The sequence below is a fragment of the Embiotoca jacksoni genome, unplaced genomic scaffold (assembly GCF_022577435.1).
Source record: "Embiotoca jacksoni isolate LCO1_2020_lvr unplaced genomic scaffold, fEmbJac1.0.p SCAF_3, whole genome shotgun sequence".
NCBI lineage: Eukaryota > Metazoa > Chordata > Actinopteri > Embiotocidae > Embiotoca > Embiotoca jacksoni.
This window is the reverse complement of record NW_027185381.1, coordinates 20,372,438-20,394,223: the sequence shown is the minus strand read 5'-3', so window position 1 is coordinate 20,394,223 and position 21,786 is coordinate 20,372,438. Positions and strand designations below refer to the sequence as shown.

At 43.4% G+C, this 21,786-nt stretch overlaps 1 protein-coding gene across 1 annotated transcript in view; it reads right to left on the bottom strand.

Annotated features, from left to right (window-relative positions):
- mrpl23 (mitochondrial ribosomal protein L23) overlaps positions 1-21,786 on the bottom strand; it is a 35,768-nt gene that overhangs the window by 2,330 nt on the left and 11,652 nt on the right. The window contains exons 3-4 of the mRNA XM_069163292.1: positions 20,543-20,625; positions 15,962-16,035 (exon numbers count right to left, since the gene is read on the bottom strand). Coding sequence (XP_069019393.1) covers positions 15,962-16,035; positions 20,543-20,625 — 157 coding nt within the window. The remainder of the gene's footprint in view (positions 1-15,961; positions 16,036-20,542; positions 20,626-21,786) is intronic.

The window sequence follows — 21,786 nt, the reverse complement described above, 5'->3', positions numbered from 1 at the left end:
TTATTGTGCAGGTTGGCATGTGTTCTGTCATTTGCTGGGTGGGTTACGAGCAGGTAAGAACCTTAAAAACATCAACAATAGAGAACAGAGCAGGACAAGGTAAATGAGCTCAGGATGTTTGGTGGATTTCACCTCGTAAAAACTGGCTGGATACACACTAGTTAGAGCTCTCGCTCTCTTTCTCACACTCGCACACACTTGAAATGCTCTCCACTTAAAATACAACCAATAAGCACTAAAGCAAGCCCACTGAGGAAACTCACAAAATGTGCCTTCGGTAAAGCTCATCGATTATGGTTAACCAAGGTTCACAGACAAATAACATTTTTAAAAGCAGCAGGGTGATTTTACACCAGATTTCTGTTTTATGCCCCTATGCAACCAAAATGTGTGGCACTTGCTGCTTCCAGAGGGCATTGTCAATCACAGTCAACAGGAAATGGTCTTATAACATGCTTATAACAGGCTTCTCATGAGAGAAAGTGAATAGAAAAATTGGGATGAAAAGCAAGCAGGACGAGCTCAAACCATAGTATATGGAACTCTAAACAGCTTTAATTTGAAAGAAGGGCTTTTAACTTGAAAAGGATACAGGAAGTCTCAGGCTTTGGCCAACAGAGGTTTAACAGGATACTGCAGTCCAGCCAAAAAGCTGTTAATCATATTCTAGCATTCCTCAAAATAAATATTATAGTATTAAAAGTTTCAGTTTATTATCTAAAAATAATCATAATAATGTTTCTTTTGTTCAAGCAAATATTGTGTTTCTTTATACGTGAAGAGAAACCAGTATTTCTTAGTTACTATTTTCCGTGAAAGAGACACTGTGTTAGGAGATGCTGGTTTAGTTTATAGCCTATAAATTATTTGATTAATCTATTAATCACAGCTGAGTCTTAATGCATATGAACTACAATCAAGATCAACATGATCAATCTGACAACAATTGCATGACCAGTCATCTAGCGACATTCCACCATCCAAAACACAACTGTTATAGAAACTACTATTTTGGTATGATACTTTACACAGGCTTAAATTCATGTTACTCTCCAACACCCAGCTATTTGAGTCTAAGCTCTCTGATACCAGCTTTGAGGAGCAGCTAGAGCAAAACATGCACAACCTTCAATCAAAAGAAAAGCCACCCTGTTCTTGCGTTTCTGTCTTGCGGCAACGCCTGTATTTCAAACTACAGGAGGTTTTCTAGCGAGTGCGGTAATGCAGAAAGCGAGACAACAGTGCAGACCCCAGTAAGGAGGAGAAGGCTTATTCAGGCGCAGGCAGAGAGCTGCCAAACACCAGAGAAGCACCTGGAAACCGACGGCACAGCCAAGGCCCTCTGTGTCTCTCTCTGCACTTATACACACTGCCATCGAGGAATGCAAAAATCCAGAACACAAACACTCGGGCCAGGGGAAGTTTGCAGCAGGAGTAAGAGGAGGAGTCGGGAGGCAGAGGCAGCAGGGAGAAGGATGGGGGCTGAGGTTGTGAGGAAGTGCCTGGGAGAGGAGGAAGAGGAAAGATGAGGTGATGATGGAAGGGGGCTACCCGAGTGCTATAAACACCAGACCTGGCAACGAGGTGAACAATGGAGCAGTGAACCAAACAAGATTTTACCTAAATTGAACCAAACGTTGTCGCATGACAATTCCCAGTTACACAGCGCAGCCCTGGACACTTTATCTATACACAGAGGGAAGATTAATACCGGACTCAGAGAGCGCGATTCACAAAAACAACAAAGCCCTGAGACTAAAATCAACAAAGCGCTGAGACTTGTTAAACAAGTCTTATTGTTGGCAACAGGCCGCACCCTGAGTGTGTGTGTGTGAGTGTGTGTGTGTGTGTGTGTGTGTGTGTGTGTGTGTGTGTGTGTGTGTGTGTCAAACGTCTGCTGGACACATTTCCGCAGCGAGAAAAAGTGCTGGAGACCATTCATATTTTTGTTTGAAATGTATACATCGCACCACAGCAGAGGAAAAGCCCATGTCCCCTCCATCTCCATTTGCTCCGTGCTAAAACGATCCTTCCTGTGTGTCTGTCTGCCTCTCTCTGTGTATTTGTGCATATTGAGTGCATATTGAGTGATTTCTGGAGAAGACTTGGCCAAAACGGACAAAAGTGGAGAAAGACAGTCGGTCCTTATGCACCTCTGAGGGTTTTCCTTTCTGTTACCTACTACGCTTCCAAAACGACAAATTAGAGGAAGTGCATATTTTCCCTCCCTCTGCCATCATTGTCACCACGCTCCCAAGTTGAATCGAGCTGCCATCCAGGAATATTGAGACGAGGCACCACACTGCTAGAAATGTAAACATACGCCTCTTACGCACATGAACATCCATTACACCCACAGTTTCCCTCTCAATGGGAACAGAAGGATAACGACTTTGAGGCGGGGAGGAGGAGGGGAGGGGGGAGGGGGGCATTTAGCCCTGTGTCACGTTTTGGGACCACTGTCTGACTTTTAACCAGCTAATTGAGGACAGCTGTCAAATTAGGGAAAACAACTGGTGTCTCAGTATTGTTTTCTTGGCAGTTAAAATTCGGCAGACAGTGAACTGCTTGCATGTAGTTAGTGTAACCCTCCCGGGCACTTCAGTAAGAGCCCCCCTCCCCCCAAAAAAAAAAAAAAAAAAAAAATCAAACATGGGTTTGTGTATGCATGTCTGTGAATGCACATGTGGATACAACAGAGTTGTACACATGACCCAAGTAATCCTGTTTGCAGCCCCCGAGGGAAGGAAGGAAAGAGGAGAGCGAAAGGGGAGAAGAGCAGGTGAGAGATGGAAAGAAACACACAAAGGATAACTGTTTTCAATCAGATTGACCTTTCCCTCTGATCTGTGACAAACTGAGCACACATTCGAGACTCAAAAACAGCTATAAGAAGAAGTCCTGCCGTGTGCATTTGTATGTGTAATAATTTTCCCTTAAGAAAAGGAAAACAGAAAAATGTTGAATGAGTGGACACAACTAAACTTCGGAAAACATGTGAAATCAATACAGGAAAAATGTGAAGGGCTGACTCTTTTATTATTCACAAGCTCAGACTCAAGTATGAAATAAGAAAGCCGTAGTTGTTCTGGCTCGATGCGTTAAAATGTCTTTGATGAAAACAGGAAGGTGGCCCTGTACTGTGCTTTTCCAACATGGAGCTGAATAGAACATTATGGCACAGTCACCCAGGGAGGACACAAAGGCTGATTCAACCTGCGCCTCTGAAAGTGAAAACATACAGAAGGTGAACGGACTGGACTGGAACGGGACTAGACATCACAATGTGACACGAGATACACATCAGTATCTGTAAGTCTCTGACCGGGCTGCACGGTGAGCACAGAAGAAGAACTGTGCTACAAATATGAAGAATAAACAAACAAAACAAAGATGATTACTCAACCCCATTGTAGTAGGTTTGACTTCATTTTCCAATATCCCTAATCCACAGAATAGCCTTCATAGTATCAGATTTTATGTCCTCTGAAATGAAAGAAGCTTGGAGCAACATTTTATGACTTTGAAGCCTGTTCAACAGCTGTAAAACTACTCTTCTGGTCAAATGGTGACTGTCATTCAGATAATCTGAATAAACTTCAAAATCAAATCCATCAGAAAATCCATTGTAACCACTCTTTTACGACCCGAGATCAGCCTTTCGTTTGTGCTTTCTCAAAACCTTGAGCACCAAGAGTTATTACGGACTAATATAAGATGTGACTGAAGGGTGGGGGGTGGGGGAGTGTGCGTGTGTGTGTGGGGGGGGCAAGTACACTGACTTCTTGGCTGACCACACTTGACCGAATTAAAGACCAGATGAGCTCTCAATGTGGTCAGAGAGCCTGAAAAGCCTTTAAATGGTCTGAAAAAGTGAAGCTGAACATTTCACACCGACCCCAACAGACTTTCAAGCAGACTACATATGTTTACATTTATTAGATGAGGGATGATGCAGAACGCAACAGAAGATATCAAGTAGTCAAGTAGTAGCTACGAGTCGGTGGATGTCATCAGTGCTCGAAGTGGGCCCGTTCCCCTTCTCACTTGCCTGCCTGATTCTCAAAAACAAAAAGGCTGAAGTCACCATTCGTTGGCTAAATGCTGAGACTTCCTGTATCCGTTACAAATTAAAAGCCCTCTAGTGTTTCATACAGGGTTAGGCCAGTTTACGCAGTTTTGACCTCGTCTTGAAGAAATTGCAGAAATTGAGGATAAAACACCAAGCTGATACCGACATGTAAATAAGTGGAGCGCTGGCACTAATTTTTGTTCCACTTCAAGCACTGGATGTCATTAAAGTTGAGACAAATGTCGGCCGCATATAAAGACGGAGAGGTGTTGACGACACGGCGAGAAATCTCATGAGGCTGTGGCTCGTGCGGCTGCGGTGGCAATGTGGTGGTGTGGTGGGGTGGTGGTGGGGTAAACCGTAGCAAAGCACGGAGACATCCTGAGCACTGGTGCTGCGTCTGCGTGTGCGGTAGTGAGGCGCACACACAGTGAGGTGTTCACACTGCGGCAGAATCCATTTTGACCACATGGTAGGAGAGCCTGGCAGCCTACAGGGGGAGAGACCGCAGTAGTGAGGTTACCAGGATTAGAGGTGAGGGCAGCCCCCTGCTGAGCGTGTGGGATATAGATCTGTGAGTCTGCGTGTGCGCACAAACCCAATTTATCTGTGTTGACTGAGCATGCATCATGCTCCTTTTCAGCAACTCATGCAGTTAAACACATTGACACCTGAAGCTCCGAGAGGCAGATTAAAAAAGACGTCATGGTCTCACATTCTCCACTTGACCAGTTAATGGAGGTCGGGTGTCTTGTTCATGGAAAACTCAGGCTTCGGGGAGATGTTTTGTGATTTTAGAAGTTGTGATCACACCTTTGTGACTTTGGTCTCAACCAGAGATAAAAATGTTGTTCCATTTTTCTTTTCGGATCAGTTAAGTTCCCACTGCCATGTTACAAGTACACTGGGGCTTGTAAACAAAAGTCAGATGGACTCACAAGTGGCTTGTTTATTGGACCGAGTTTTGGCAACTTGTCATCCTGCTAGATCACACATTTTGGCAGCTGAGGAGTAACAGGGGGTTAAAAACACATTTGCTTCCAGATCCTTTAACTTGACCTCAGTATTGAGAACTTAGCTGCACTTTTTAGTATAATTGAGCTTTTCTGCTATTCATACCAGCTCTGAAGGAAATAGCTGACTACAGTGATCAGTTCAGGTTGCCGTTTTCTCTGAGTTCATTTTGCTATGCACAGCTTTCCAAGTACGAGTAGCTTCTGGCTATCCAATGTCAACATCCATCCCTATTTACCCAGAAAATCATATGAAAAAATAACCAAGCAATAGACACCATGGTCATGAGAATGTTTTTCAAGTTAGTACAGATTACATTTCCTGTTTAAACAAACTGTACCTCAGTTTGTTTGGACCTTCCAGATTTGCTTTAAATTATACTGTTGTTACCTGTGCCAAACCAACAGAACAGAAAGGTGGAGGCCTTTTTTCACACTTGCGGAAGAGGTATTCCCTAAACCGAGGGGAACCGTGTATCAGAATTGAATAACGTGGTCTTGTGTCCACTTCAAAGGGGTCTAGGTTTTGCCTCCTGGGAGTTCTGGTATGGTGCAAAGTTAGAACCAAAACAAAAAAAACAACCGACCTGAAGTTTTTCATGATTATAAGATTGGTACATTTCACACAAGACCGGGCAATAATTCAATATTATTGTTATTATTATATTATGATCTTGATTTCAAGCAAGACACAACGGAGCACTGAAGCCTGACAGTAAGAAAGTTCAAACCTCTGCTGGTAACCTGGCTTGCGATTTGTTTTAATGATGAGAGGAGAGGTAGAAGAGCCTCTTCGACTGTAAATGAGTTGTTTTTGTTGATGAAGCAATTTTGTTTGGAAAGGTTTTCTTTGTGCCATAAAAACTTCATCAGAGCATCTACTGACCTTTCTTGTGGAGATATTGTGGGAATTTAGCAAAATCGCAAGTTGAATTTGCACCAATTATTGTGATCGCAAGATGCATGTCCATACATTTGACACTTCTAGTTTATTTGCTTATAATTGCACTACCTGGAAGTGCATTTTGATCTGCAATTACAGAGAAGAAATAGTCAAAGAAAATTAAGAGAGGCAGGAAAGGCGATGGACGAGGGTAGGAGAGGAAAAGTGATGTAGCCTGATAATTGTAAATAGCTTCTGCTGCCAGACCCCTGGGTGGGCCACACATGCACTCTTACTTTATCTCATTGACACACGCACGCACGCACGCACGCTCGCACGCACGCACGCACGCACGACTTGCCCCATTGTGCCTCTGTCCAAACCTCCTGGTAAAAAAAAAACATTCCAGGAACAGAAGAGTGAGAGACAGAGACGGGAGACGGAGTGAGGTGGAGGGAGGGTGGAGGGGGGGTGGAGGGGGGGAGACAGTCAGTACCAATACACAGACAAAACTGGACTGTTGTTGTCGTTTCAGGAAAGACGGTGAGATGAGAGTGATTCAGCAAAGCCTATTTATGATGGATTTTGTATTTGTTCTGACAGCTAAAACAAAGTTAAAATGTTAAGAGAGTAAGTCAAACTGTTGATATGAAATGAGAGCCTGAGAGGCATTTAGCAAAATAACTGCTAAGCATGAGAGAAAGAGCAAAGTGAAATCATCTCTCTCTGGAAAAGAAAGATAAGTGGCAGTGAGAGTAGGCCACTAACCAAAGAGCATCCTGCTGTGGGTTCATTCAGGGTCATGACCCCGGCCCTCCCTCCAATTACAATGACATCTCCTCCACAGCCCGGCAACGGTCGAATAACTTGGTCAGCTTTGGCTAGCAGCACTGTATGCTTGTGTGTGCCTCCATGTCATTCATATTAATGGCTGTTTACAATCGTGACCTATGGTCCACACAACGATTACATGACAGTGTTTTGGACTTTTGCAGACAATGTTTAGTGTGCGTATATGTATATGTGCACACTGGTTAATTATTGAGTGATAGAGCTTCTTAATTCAGCACTGATGTACAAAATGTTTACACTTATTTTACAACCATTAGATGAAAATAAGCTGGAATGGATACAATAATGATGCTGCGTGAACTCGTGTCCACTTTTAACCGAGGTGATGTATTGTTGCAGCACTACATCTGTTCCCCACACTAAGGGATCATTTCTAAATCTTTTTAATATTTTATACAGCACTGCACCAATAATCACCCAGCAATGGCTTAATACCAGATTTGGTATTTGCAGCAAGTGAAGATTGGATTGGTGCATCAGTGCATGCTTTATTGGAATAAAAATAAATTCATGAGACTTTCTATATTTTCGAGGTAACAGTTAACACTTCTATTATTGCAGTAATACTGTGGAAAAACGCATTTAACTTGAAATGCATCCAGCTGTATGGATTCAAATCTAATTGTGAGGTACAAAGGGATCCCTAGGTCGAGTGCGTGTAAGCGCTTTGTGGGACAAAGAATGGGAGGCAGACAGGTGGATGGATGGATGAACACCGCCTCTGGTGTTCATCTGAATACACTTAAAAGATGTCTGCCATACTAGTGCAGGGCGTCCAGTGGTACATAGGCCACTATGCTGGGTACATCTGCCCAGATACAAATGGAGACTGTGTGTGAGAAAGTGTGTGCGTGTGCACGTGTGTGTGTGTGTGTGTGTGTGTGTGTGTGCGCGTGTGTGTGTGCGTGCATGCGCATGGTAGTTTTCATGTCTGGGCATGTCTGCTCCGAGCCTGCTCCTGGAGACATTGGACCCTGGTAACAGAGCTGTCAGGAAAAGATCATCACCACTTAAATACATACCCAGTCACCCACAAAGACACTCACATCCATCTGTGTTTGAACAGGACACTCGAAGGATAACAACAATAACAACAACAATAATATAACAACAACAGCAGCCAAGAATAACGCAACAAAATCTGTCCATATTAGCAATAATGACTAACAAACGGTAAATCACGTCGCTTTCTGTGTTTGATACACACCCAACCTCCACACCTTAAAACCAAATAACACCTAAACCTCTCCTGTCTCTGCCGTCGACCCCCAATGATACACGCGCATAAACACATACGTAAACAGCTGTTCACTATCATTATCCCCTCCATGTATGTCATTCACCCCCACAACCCCCCACAATGTACCCCATTTCTCTCTTGCCAACACACGTAAACAACCCTTGCATACCCCCCCCCCCCCCCCCCAATTTCAAGCATCCCTGCCACCAACCCCCCCCCCCCTCCCCCCTCTCCTCTCAGCCCCAGACCCAACTATCTAGGCTACCAAACCCTCGCACAAAAAAAACATGCACACACACTCACCCCTACATGCACATGAACATAAACATCCAGGCAATGCCCCTGCCCCCTCCCCGACACCGAGGAATGTGGGGACCAGCTGGTGGAGAAAATAAAAAACGAAGAAGCATACCAAAACAGGAAATGCATCAGCAGGGGCCTATCAGAGGGCTTTATCAGCCCCGCTGAGAACTGGGTGGCGCCGAGTGCTGATTGGCTGATCAAAGTTGCAGCTGTGTCATCAGAGGTCAAGAGGTCAGGGGTAATCAAGAAAAGGTTACGAGCATGCGCGCTTGTGTGTTCGTATTCGTGTGTGTTTGTGTTTGTATGTGTGTGTGTTCCCATGGTTATCTAAATAAGGGGAAACAGGAGGAAATGAGGGTGAGGGGAGAAGATGCTGCAGTTGGAGATAAAGTAAGAATCAATCAAAAAACAACAGAAGGAGAGACAGAGAGGACGGACAGGAGAGACTCTTTTATACATGTGCTGCGTATTTGTTGTTGAAATACACGGAATTTTCATACTGCTCTGCTTTTAAGACATTTGCCCCGATTGTCTCCCGTTTATCTTTTTCCTGATAAAAATAATTTGCTATGGAAACACAGCTATGGCACGGCCATGTCATTACAGCTTGTAATATCTGAACTGAACTGGATGCAAAGAGTCAAGCGTGTGAAAGAAACAGCCGAGAGCCTCCACTGAAGCCATTCAAAAAAAGGTTTGCGTGTCAGAATGTAAACCGCATGGTTATGACCCTGCTCAATTCTCTATAATTCATGTTCTCTCTCCAACGAGCTCTTATGAAACATACATGTACACACAAAGATTTTACTTTGGAGTGAATTTTCCAAATCAGGAGACACATAGGGAGATTGGAGGGGGTGGGGGGGGGGGGGGAAGCAATCAAGCTTTCAGGGGAGCTTGATTTCCAGGAAAAGACTCTCCTTTTATTAGGCTCACCAACAGCATACATGCATGTGTGTGTGCATGCATATATATATATACACACACACACACACACGCACGCACGCACGCACGCACGCACGCACGCACACACACACGCACACACACACGCACACACGCACACACTAATTAGTGTATCAGCCCATTCCTTCCTTGCAAAATTTATATGCCTAAACTGCTGACAGATACACTGAAGTGAAAGTGGGGCTGCATGACTCTGGATAAAAGGAAAATCATGATTTTCTCACTACGAGCAGTTATTGCATTTCTTTTTCTCTAAATTCTTAGAAAATAACATTTAGTTCCTCTATAATCTTGACTGTGTCTGAGAGCTTACTGGACACAAGGCTGTCATGAAACATGACTGCAGTTCTATAGAAGAAATTTTAATTGATCTTGATGCCTTAATCACATTGGATTTTGTGGTGATATTTGAGGTGATTATATAGATTTCTGTTTTGGCCTGTACAAGCATGACAAGAGTCACAGTGGCTGTGGGTTCGACTAACTGTGAGCTTATAATTTAACAAACGGTTAACATAGTTAGATTTACAGAATTCCCACAAGGCATTACTGAAATATGTATAGAGATTCAAGAAGAGTTATAGCCCTGAACTAAGGCCAAATGTCTGTGGCCGAACTTCCTTTTCAAATTTAATGAACTGAATCTTATCCTGCTTGATATATGCACCCTTCAGTATACTCAAAGGATTAAAAACAAAAACAAAAAAACAATGTAATATTCAACTGAAAAGAACCTAAATACATTTTATAATTATCTTTTGGAGAAGGTGAGGGTCAGCCGTCAAACACTGTTCAGATAATAAACCTGACATATTTGAAGCCAATACAAGCAACTAAACTAAACATATAATGTTAGTTAGCTAATCAGACAGTTACACAATTAAAATGTGCTGAAGAGTTGAACTTTTAAGTTCCTAATGTTTGCATTTAAAGGTTTGATTTACTTACCTTTCTGGTTGTCATGCAACATTTCAGTAACAATTATAAAAAAAAAAAATTATCCAGGCAGCACACAGTTTTTACCCAGCTGGAATGATTTTGGGTGGGTGACACTCAGTGCATTTCAAAACATGACAAAGAAAAATTCAAATTATCTTCCAGGATGATACAATAGTTTTTCAGAACACTACAGTACTCTGAACATTGTGCTGTTTTTCTTTTATGCATTTTCCAGTACTGTTTCTTTACCAGAACTACAATTTAAAGGTTTTCTGGGTTTTCCAGGAATGCACGTAGAGCTGCATTTAGGTACAAGATGATTGGAGAAAATCACATCTGTTTGCTTTGTTAGACATGATTGTTGATCTTGGAGCCTTGATTTCTACAACACATTAATCAAAGAAAATATAAAGGATATTAAGTTGTAAAATTGAAGGACTTACAATGTTTTTCTTACATTGTTTTTTCCTAAAACTTCTGGCAGGAGGCCTGATACAGTATAAATTAACGAAAGACAAAACACCCGTCGTGTGTGGTTTATTAAAATAAACAAATCATGATTTGAATAGGATAACCCCTGCATTTTGTACATTTTAATTTCATGAATCTAATAACACCCAGATGCATTTAACATAAGGGAAAGTTCTCAGGACAGTACCATTGCCCACTGATTCTCACTGATGTGCAAACTTTAAATTGCATTGAGATGTACAGTATTTGAAGCTTAGTTTGCTACAGTATTCCAGGCTACTGAAAAGCAGGCAATCATATAGGAGAAACATAATTTCCAGTAAGAATTACAAGGGGTATGAATTGAAACTGTCATGATAAATCATTCTGCCATGAGTGAGAGAGAAAAATGGGAGCGACACAGAGGGGAAAAGGGCACTGGGGGGAGAGTGGCAGAAGTTAAAAATGTTAATTGGTGTGATAAGCAAGGGTGAGGCAGCACAGGGAAGGGAAGGAAGCAAATCGGCAGACAGGCAAGGCTATGTGAGGAAAGCCTGTGTTTGCGTGACAAGGTGAAAAGGAGGAAGAGGGAGGGAAGGAGAGCAGAAGCCATCATGATCCAAATAGTTGAAAATAATAAAATTCCACACAGATAAGCAAGATTTCCCCGTCGGCCTGACTCAGCACCTACAGCTCCACAGAGCCGGGCTTCGCTCAGAGCGGAGAACAGGATCAGAGGGGGGTGGGAGGGGGGCCTCCATCCTGTACCCCTCTCCATTACCACCCTTTAGCCCAGCCAGATACACACAGCCGCACATATACACACAACCCTAGAGTGTCTATTGTTAAGCAGCAAGGAGTCAATAACAGAGAGGAGATGAAAGGAGACCAGCGGGAGAAGCTATATAGCAAAATGTTGCCATCTAGTGTCAGTCAAACAGAGGAGAGAAGCCAGACTTGGCCACAGCTTCCCTCTCATAATCACTCTGAATACAGCTGCTTTTTTCCTTTCCACCCTCTCTTCCCCCTTTTCAGCTGTGTCACAACTCCTCCATGTTTGCCACTCAGTCTCCAACTCTGTTTGTTTGTCTCTCTCTTTCTCGCTCCCTGTTCTCTTTCACTTCAAGCGATGCCTTCCCTGTGGATTGAGCGGGGGTGGACAAAGCGACAGAAAGAAACATGGGAAATGAGCAATTTGAATGAAGCTACCACTTATTCTACAAGTGTTGGTCCAACCCTATATCTTGTTTTGTTCTGTGGTCGTCGGGTCGGGACAGTCCTGGGGCACGGAGTGAACGTGACTGGTTCATCTGGTCTTCTGCACTGCTGTCAGTGACCAGGGCCCCGGAGAGAAACCTTCACACCTTATTCACTACTTTTATTAAAACTATGAAAACAAAAACAATTACTGGCCAAAAAAGCTGATTGTGTGTGTGACAGAGCTCGGCTTTTAATATGTACAAATGTCGGTGAAAAATGGACGATAAGAACAAAGTCATTGTTTTTAGGGATTTATTTTGTGACTAGAACTTTTTAAAATGAATAAGAATACTTGGATGTGACCTCCAAACAAAATGTTCATTTTATTGAATTAAAAGTATTTAGGATCTGTGTTTAGTAGGTCTAAGATGTCCTCAGATATGGAGAACTACATTTTGACTACAATCAAAATAGTGACATCATCGGTTAATGTGTAAACCAAACTAGCAACTCATTTTTCGTGATGATGAAATTTCGGCATCGTGATAACACCTTGGACCATCTGTGCGCCTGCTTTCCCCTCTGCTGCAAATTTTTCACTCATCATCTACTCTCACTGCTTTCGGCCTCATGGCGACTCTCCTCTGACTTTATGAAATGAGCTTTTGTCTGCAGATAAACTCGTGTGCTTGTGTGAGATTTGCACAATCACGCCCCACAAAAATATGTATGTTCTGAAAGCATAAATGAAACTAGACAACTCCAAATAAATAAATAAAAAATAAAAAACGACACATGTTTTTAAGATTTTGTAAGCAATATTAAAATACAGCATGTTTTCAGACGAACAATCATACCAGCTGTAGACAAGCTGCTGATTTATATTTTTACTTTTGGGTTTGACATTTACAGCACAGTGTGGCACTGAACTGAAATGCTGAGACTGGTCAGATATCCCATTCATATATTCCCCGCGTCACCCTCCAGGAGCTTTGAAACTTGCACTCGGAGCACTCAGTCCACTGAAGTGCTGCAGCTGGCACCAGCCAGCAAAGCTCGCTTGCAAACGAGCTGCCACTCCAAAGAGAGAAAATAACTCCTCCTCCACCAAAACTCACCACAACCTTTTCATTTACATGCCAGGCAGAGAGTACTTTATCGTAAATGTTTGACTGACAATAATGTTGCTGAACAATGACTGAAAACATTCAAAAATGACTATAATTTGAGAAGTGGAGTGCTTTCTCTTTCATGAAAAGCACCGGATTGTGTTTACAAAGGTTTCAAATAGAAGCAAGGTTTAACTGGAAATGGTGGCACAGCGCACTTCAGCGGTGAGATGGGCCAAGAGAATTTAACGAGGGTAAACCACAGGGTCTGACATGCATTATGGCATTTTGAACATGCTTGGCTGCAAAAAAAAACTTCTTGTCTACTAGGCATATCCTGATTTTAAATTCAAGTCAACTTTAAATGAGGATTTTCCACAAAAATCCTGCAGGTTTTGCTGATGATAAAGGTGCTGTGACTTTCTCAGTAAATAGCAGAATACTTTTAAAAGCCTGAGAGAAATGCTGTTGCACAAAGATTTTGTGAACCAGAAAAAAAGTCTAATTACACCTACTGTATATGAAGTAATGTCTACAACAGAGGTCAAAAAGTGCAATCCAGAATCAGATTTTCCAACGTGAGGCCCTTTACAGCATCAAATAGGTGGAAGAATATGAGTCGACTGCGAAAATCTGAAACAAGTGTTACCCTGAGCACAGCGGCTAGTTAGCCCTGACCGAGGCCTAGCGGTGCATAAAAGCAGTCTGAGTTTAAACACACCAGTCTCACTGAGAGGCAGTCAGGCCTGAAAGCAATCTGATAGACTCAAGATTTTTCATTTTGCACTGCTGTTTTTGTCACCCCACCACCAACACACAGCCTCTTCCCCCTCCCCCTGATTGCTTTGCCCCGTCTCTGGACCTCCCTGCTCTGGCATGACTCCATCATGGCCTTAGTCACCTCCCCTGCTCACCCCTCTCAGCCCCTCACGCACAAATACACACTTTCCCACACACAGTGCACATTTCACACATGCAGACACTATCTCTTCCCCCAATACTGGGGTCCCCCCCTCCCCTAAGCCTGAGGAAAATGGCCGTCACGGAACCCCGCTAACGGGAGGCCTCCCCTTGACCACAAACCGAGAGTAAGGAATGAGAGAGAAAGAGAGCACAAATGTATTACTGCTGCAATATTAGCTGATGGAGGGAGGAGGGGGAGAGAGGAAGGAGAGGGAAGGATGAGGGTAGTAGAACGGGGGGACCGCGGTGTGAGCATCTACCCACAGAACACTCTCCCACATGTGGAGTCAATTAGGAACAATCTTGTTTTCTACCGACCGCTGCAAAAGAAAGGAGGGTTTTCTGGGCTCTGTGTGTGAGTGTGTGAGTGTGTGAGTGTGTGTGTGAGTGTGTGAGTGTGTGTGTACATAACAGAGAGTGAGGTAGGAAAGAGAGTTGAGAGAGCATGTTTTTCCAAAAACCTGCCAGAGAAATAGGCCGGATATTCGGTTTTATATCAAGCATTTTAAGCACAAAGAGCCTGCATCTCAGCACTTCTGCCTGCTGCTCGCCGTTAAATGAGCAAAGACTTGAGAAACCTGCGACATGAGCGCAACTGGAGAGCAAAATGACACTCAAGGAAAAACAGCAGTCTTCTGGGGCTTAGCATGCATGAATGATGCACGTGTGTGTGTGTGTGTGTGTGTGTGTGTGTGTGTGTGTGTGTGTGTGTGTGTGTGTGTGTGTGTGTGTGTGTGTGTGTGTGTGTGTGTGTGTGTGATTGTTCTGCATCCTCACACCTATCATTGTTGTGCACGTCTGGTGAGACAGAAGCATCACTGCTGACTCCGCTGGGAATTCCAGACACATACAAAACAAGCCACTTCCTTGGTGTCGGACAAGAGGAAGTCTCCCCTTTAAAAGATTCATGGCTGCTTCAATTATGTATCCTCTTTCAAATTGTCGTGTTTAGACAGTTTTCATTATTCATCCATTTCGAGATTGATGGCTCCCAGTCGAGTGGGCGGTGCGGCGTAAACAAGTGTCTGCACCGCTGTTGATTAATCTGGGCAGGATCAAAACGGCAGGCACAAAACAAAGGTCCCTTGCTTTTCACGTCTGCATCAAAGGCACATTAAAACCGACTTTTTTTTTTTGAATATATTTTGGGGGGGACGTTTGTGTGATCTCAAAGACTGGCAGACCTTTAGCAATATTGTGAGCCTTCCTGACCCAAAGCAACCTCAAACACAGTTGTGAAGGCAACACCAGCCAGGAGTGTCCCATCAAACACCGTACACACATCAAGTGCACATGATTGTTCACAACACGCAAGCACAGACAGAGCCATAACATCTGATGTCCACATTTCAATATTTGCTGTAATAAGTCTGGCATGTAACCAAAGAGAACCTTTTACCCTCAGGCCCTGCAAGAACCCAGACTGCTACTTTCTCAAGAGGGCAGCCAGAGTGTGTGAACCACACAGGAGAGATGGAAGGTAGAGCGATGTGGTTTGTGTATGTCTTCATATGTGTGTGCTTCATTCTCAAGAACAGGAAAGAATAGCAGGTAAATGCTTGTTAAAATTTTCCCGTGTTATGAGGAAGAGTGAGTTTGAGAAGTCACCTTCAAAAGGCCAACTGATGGTGAGACGGGTTGTCTCACCTTCCTCACCTGGCAAGTCCCCCACCCCTTAAATAATAACTCAAGGCCCCCAAAATGCCCTGCAATAAAAAAAAAAAAAAACTAGCAATGGGCTGGATGTTAGAAAGACAAACAGTGAGTGTGTAATTGTGGTAAGGCCTCACACTCCCACTGAGTAGTGGACAGGAGTTAATGTGTTAATGTTACTCTGTGTGTGTGTGTGTGTGTGTGTGTGTGTGTGTGTGTGTGTGTGTGTGTGTGTGTGTGTGTGTGTGTGTGTGTGTGTGTGTGTGTGTGTGTGTGTGCGTGCGTGCGTGCGTGTGCGTGTGTGTGTTTATGTCTTCTCACCAGCTGAACATAGGCTACTTTGTAGTCAGGTTGCTTCACCTTCTGGTTCAGGTGATTCCTCTTCTTGTTGGAGCCTGAGAAAAACACACAGCAGCAGTTATTACTCCTTCTGGCAGAGGAAAACATGAGAAAATTGTAATTGCAGCAGACAGGGGGACAGAGAGACGATGACGGTGGCTTGTCCTTCAATATCTCTGGTTGTAATGAGTCTTGGTCGCTGTTGCAAATGATAAGAAGGGCGTCTTCAGTGGTTTTGCATCAAATTAATTGAAGTAGCTCAGTTTGACAGAAACACAGATTTTCCCATTTGATACATTTTTTTATCTGCACTGATCCAACTATCAACAGTTATAGCAGTCATTATATCACAGTTAGAGCTGCAACAATCAGTCAACTAATCAATTAGTTGATGAGACAGAAAATGAAAAGGCATCATTGTTATAAACAATAAATTATAAACACAGAGGTGTTGCAGAAATTCTAATGTGAAAATGTACAGGTTGACTTTGTTTTGTGTACACTTAAATAGGTAAAAAGTGTAATTCATGTATATAGCCTGTGTGTGTATTCATACATAGGTGTTTATTTTTCATTTAAATTCTTTTATTCTATTTGTATTGTATTTGCATTTATTTACTCATCTTTTCTACCTGTATCCTTAAACTGCTGTGAAGTCTTAATTTCTCCACTGTGGGATTAATAAAGTCTTATCTTAACATTAAATAGAGTAAACTGAATACTTTGAAGTTTTAGCCACTTGGCTGGCATCACCTCAGGCTTTAGAAAACAGTAAGTGGCTATTTTTCATTGTTTTCCGATGTTGTGAAGACCCCCCCCAAAAAAAATAGATTAATCCAGGAAATAATGACTACTGTGATTACATATTGAGTTTTAAAATTTCTAAGGTGCACCGTGGTTGACAGTCAGTAAAATGTCTAGAGTACCACCGGTGACATCCATTCACCTGCGCTTTCATTCTTTTCCAAACAATAGATATTTTAAACACATTTTGTTCATTTCCCTGTAGAACAGAGAATACTTTGTGTGCACGCGTGGAAAAGCAGGACCTGATCTTATTGACCATGGAACGCAGGTTAACCTCTTCCCCAGCTGGAGATTATGATGACATCATCCTCTCGCCTGTCAGACCTCTCTAAGTCTGGAAGACAGGGGACTCAGGGAGCAGCTGAGTGAGTGAGTGAGTGAGTGAGTGAGTGAGTGAGTGAGTGAGTGAGTGTGTGTGTGTGTGTGTGTGTGTGTGTGTGTGTGTGTGTGTGTGTGCGCGCGCGCGCGCAGATCAGGGGCTTCGCTTCAAATAAATCTAAAGGAAATTTTTACTAAACTCACGCAGGTATCAAAACCTTTACGTTGCAACAAAAATTACTATCAGTAAAGGATAATGACCAGAGCATCAAACAGTTCATCGCTGCCTGAGGACTCAAATCTCAATGAGACCCTGGTGGTCAAGTCAGCAGCCCCTCTGAGTAACTACCATTGCCATGGGAACGGTTTATGTCTTGAAAAACAAGGGAAACATTCCACTGTAATGAGTCATTGTGTGTGTGTGTGTGTGTGTGTGTGTGTGTGTGTGTGTGTGTGTGTGTGTGTGTGTGTGTGTGTGTGTGCGTGTGCGCATGTGTGCGTGTGTGCGTGTGTGTGCATGTGTGTGTGTGCGTGTGTGTGCGTGTGTGTGTCTGTGCATGTCTATGTGTGTGTTGTATGTGGAGCTAGTAATCACAAGCCAGGGAGCCCACTGCTTAGGGAAAGCCCTGAGCAGGGTTGTAAAACACCCCCCCTCCACGCCACCCTGGCTAAGTGGAGGCCCCTGTGTGGGTGGGAGACAGAGGTAACAAAGTGTACGTGTGTGTGTGTGTGTGTGTGTGTGTGTGTGTGTGTGTGTGTGTGTGTGTGTGTGTGTGTGTGTGTGTGTGTGTGTGTGTGTGTGTGTGTGTGTGTGTGATTAGGTTGCTGAGGAAATCCACTGGGAAATGCTACAACCTTCGAAAGAGCAAGATAAGACCCTGACCTGTCCCTTCAAAACACAAAAAGAACATGAGACGCACCCAATTGCACACCTTGAAAAGACACCCAGTGTATTTCTGTTACTTCGTTTCGCCCTTTCCTCACACGTACAGACACACAGACAGAGCTTTCATACAACACTCGCAAACGCAAGCACAATTTCTCCCACTTTGAGATTGCGGTTTGGCAGCCAGCTATCACGTTACAAATCCCAGACCAGAGGGGTAACCATGGCAACTCCTTCCAAAATACCCCTGCCGCACATGGAGAGAAGAAAGGGTTGTTTGCGCCCCTCACTCTCCTCGCCCCTGTTCCCGTCTTTACACTGCCAATGGAGTGGAACCCCTGACGCAGACAGGGATACCTTCTCTGACGCACCTCGGGATAACCAGTGGCCATAGGCCACCCGTTCTTCTCTATCCCGCTCTATGCCCCCCGCCCCCAATGATCACCTCTTTCCTTCCATCCACTGCACCAAGGGGCTTTCCTTTTCCGCTCGCCTCTAATGATACAACTCTAATAAACAGTGTTAATTGGTTCTCCACACTGTAGCCTAGGCTAAACTAGGCGCCTCTCTCCTCCTCCTCCTCCTCCACCCTCCAGGTCTCCTTTCCAGTCTTTCCTCCAGATGTAGAGGGGGCTCCTCTTGGCCCTTCAGGCGTGGCAACAAAAAAAAAAAGGGGGCTCAGCATCACGCCGACTTCAAGCCACCCATTCTGTTGTGCCATGAATTTGCAAATTCCTAGAATCGTAAGGAGCCCCCAAATCAGTCCATGCAAACTTAAGCTGTCCATAAAAGCCAAGAAGATTATTAAATCAATGATATAACACTGGTGTTGGCTCCATAACCATCCAGGACGAGGGGGCAGGAGCAGGGATTTGGGATTGGGATGAGTATGGAGGGTATGAAGCACTTAGGGCCCTGAAGCAGCAAGTTTGTAAGTGAATAGCATGTGTTTGTGAGGAGGGAGCGTGGGGTGTCCTGGGACAGCTGGAGGCTGGAGTGCTGCAGCAGCAGATTGTAAGATAAGCAGCTGTGTGTGTTACGGGGGAAGGAGAGCCAGGCACGCTAACCACTACCGCAACTAGCCGCTGGAAAACACTCCCGCTGCTGCATGTCAATGAAGGACCATCTACATCGGAACTCAAAATTGCTAATCGCCACTAACCACCGCCGAGTCTCTAAAACAGAATCGATTCGAATTTATGCTTCCTAAAACAATCCTTCTGTGAACACCAGAACTAAAATTTAATTCACAAAAATGTTGACTGACTAAGAAGCGCATTAGGATGGATATAAACTTCCTGGTTATGTAACTTTAACATGAAAGTTTTACACATTAACAACAGCAAAACTATCCTCTGTTAACCGCATTTTAGTATACTGACTAATAGGATTCACTTAAAAATAAAAAAGTCAATAACTTACCCTTGGATACAATTAGCACATGCAGCATATTAAACATACGGCTGTATAGTAAACAGGTGGATTTTGCTTAAAGAGTTTGGTAAGTTTCAATCTACGCTTTGATTAGATTTTCTGCCGTGAAACCACGTCTGCTTTTCCCAGATATCCTTCAAGCCCATTTGATACTTGAAGGCAGATTTTAGGTGCAAACAGAACTCTTAATTAACCCGTATAATTTCAACACTGAGCTGAAATGGGGTTCATGTGTTTTGTATGTAACGATATCAAATAGATTTATATCAAATTAGCACTTGTATATGTAAATGTTTTGGATAGTAATGAATCTATTGCATTAGGTTCAAATTAACTATTCATAATCTGACACTGTGTGTGTGAGTGAGTGAGTGAGTGAGTCAGTGAGTGAGTGAGTGAGCACCATTTGCTCAATTTACCCACAAGAGCTGCAGTAGTACTTTAAGATTTTAATTTGGATGAAATATTTGTGGCTTGGTATTGCAAAATCAAGTGTTTTCATCGCCACCTCTCAACAGATTGGACAGATCCATGTCTTTACATAGATGACAATCATGGTGATTGTTATGCTGTTCCACCACTTGCTTTCCTTGTTATCACGTCAGTGACTCACTCGCTGCACTTAATGTGATGTGACCAATAAAACACATTCGATACAGGAAACTAAAAAAAGAGCCTCTACTAACCTCAATAGAGGTAATGTTACTGCCAGGTATAACACTTACTCATAGAAATCAAGATAGCTTTACAACTTTTGCTGTGTGTGTCTTAATACATTGGACTCAAAATGATTTGATTAATAATCTTTGACAGAACTATCAACAGATACCTGGAAATTTGCATTTTGGATCACTCACAAATGAATCTTATCTAAAAATGTTATGCAAGGCAGAGCTTTTGGACTTCATCCAGATCTGACCTGTGAACAGTCAGACCCGATTCAAAAAGAGCCAAGTATAATTAGACCCGACCCAGAACGCAGTCAACCCAAACGAAGAGAGAACACCGACCCTGGCAGCGGCGGGATGCTATTTTATGAGGTGGTGTCAACCATTCCAAGTTCTGTAAATGTTTATGGCTCTCTGAAGGTGCTTGGACAAATCAGCGAAGACACTCACCAAACTGTATCCTGGTGCGGACCGCTCCCACAGGGACGTTATAGATCTTCTCCATGTAGTTCTTTACGTCATACTTGGTCATTCTGTCCAGACACAGCCCGAACAGGCAGAGAGGAGAAACATAGAGAGGAGAAGAGGGGTTATGCAAGGCTTCCAGCATCAGGGTTCGTATGCAGTAAGGAGTGATTTTCAATGTGTGCGTGTGGGCCATAATGGAGTGAGGGTAGTAGTCTGAGGCTGCAGTCCAGCACTTGTAGGGTTACACTCTGGGATCACTGTCCGTCATATAACACCCACATTCACTTAATTCGCACCTACATAGAAATAATGGAGCCCATTTCCACACTGCATTCCCATAAACTGTGCTGTGATATTATCTGCTGTAAGAGACAGGACACTCCCGTATGAGCCCATATTCAGCTTTTATTCTATAGGCCATAAAGTGGGGAGAGGAGAAATGCGAGTGTCCGTGTTCATCCAATTAGCTGTCTGCAAGTATTGATTGCGTCCGGTGAAACCCTACACAGGAAGTGGGCCTGGCACCAACTGATCCGGCGGGCCAGCCCAGCTGAAGGTAGCCCACTGGGCAGCATTTGGAACCGATTTCTCTGACCAGAGGAAGAAAGGCTTTTAACTGCTAATCAATCTGACCAATTGGATTAGCCTGGTAGAAAGCACTTCCCAAATGCGTCCAACAAAGTGCTTAATAGCGACGCCGTGGTCTGAAATGAGTGCCTGGGATATGGTGTGTCTTATCACCTCATATGTTTCTTTGATGGATTAGGATAATGTAATATTCGCTGTTTTTCAGAGGAAACAGCACAATACCTTGAGTTGTTGTAATAATATTAGGTAAGGCAAACATTTGCATGAGAAAATCACATCTGTGAACACAGAGTCCTTGTACCCACGAGTGATGTAATATATGTTTCCATGCTGTACAAACAATTGCCTTTCCCGCTAATAACCGGCTGACATTGGCAAAGCTGACACTGATGTAGAGCTAGAACACTTCTTTTTGACTGGCTAAGTTCTGTGTATTAAGAGGTACCCTTACATTTACGATACTAGAGTAAATATTTCCACATTTGACTCCCGCATTTAACAAAGCAGGATGGTTTGATGTGATGAGTCTTGAGTATGATAGGGTTTTCTACCATCTTCAGACGTTGTGAGAAGAGAGAGCCTAGCTTTGACCGAGCTCTCCCTATTAGACTGCACAGTGATCCAGGACTACTGGGGGA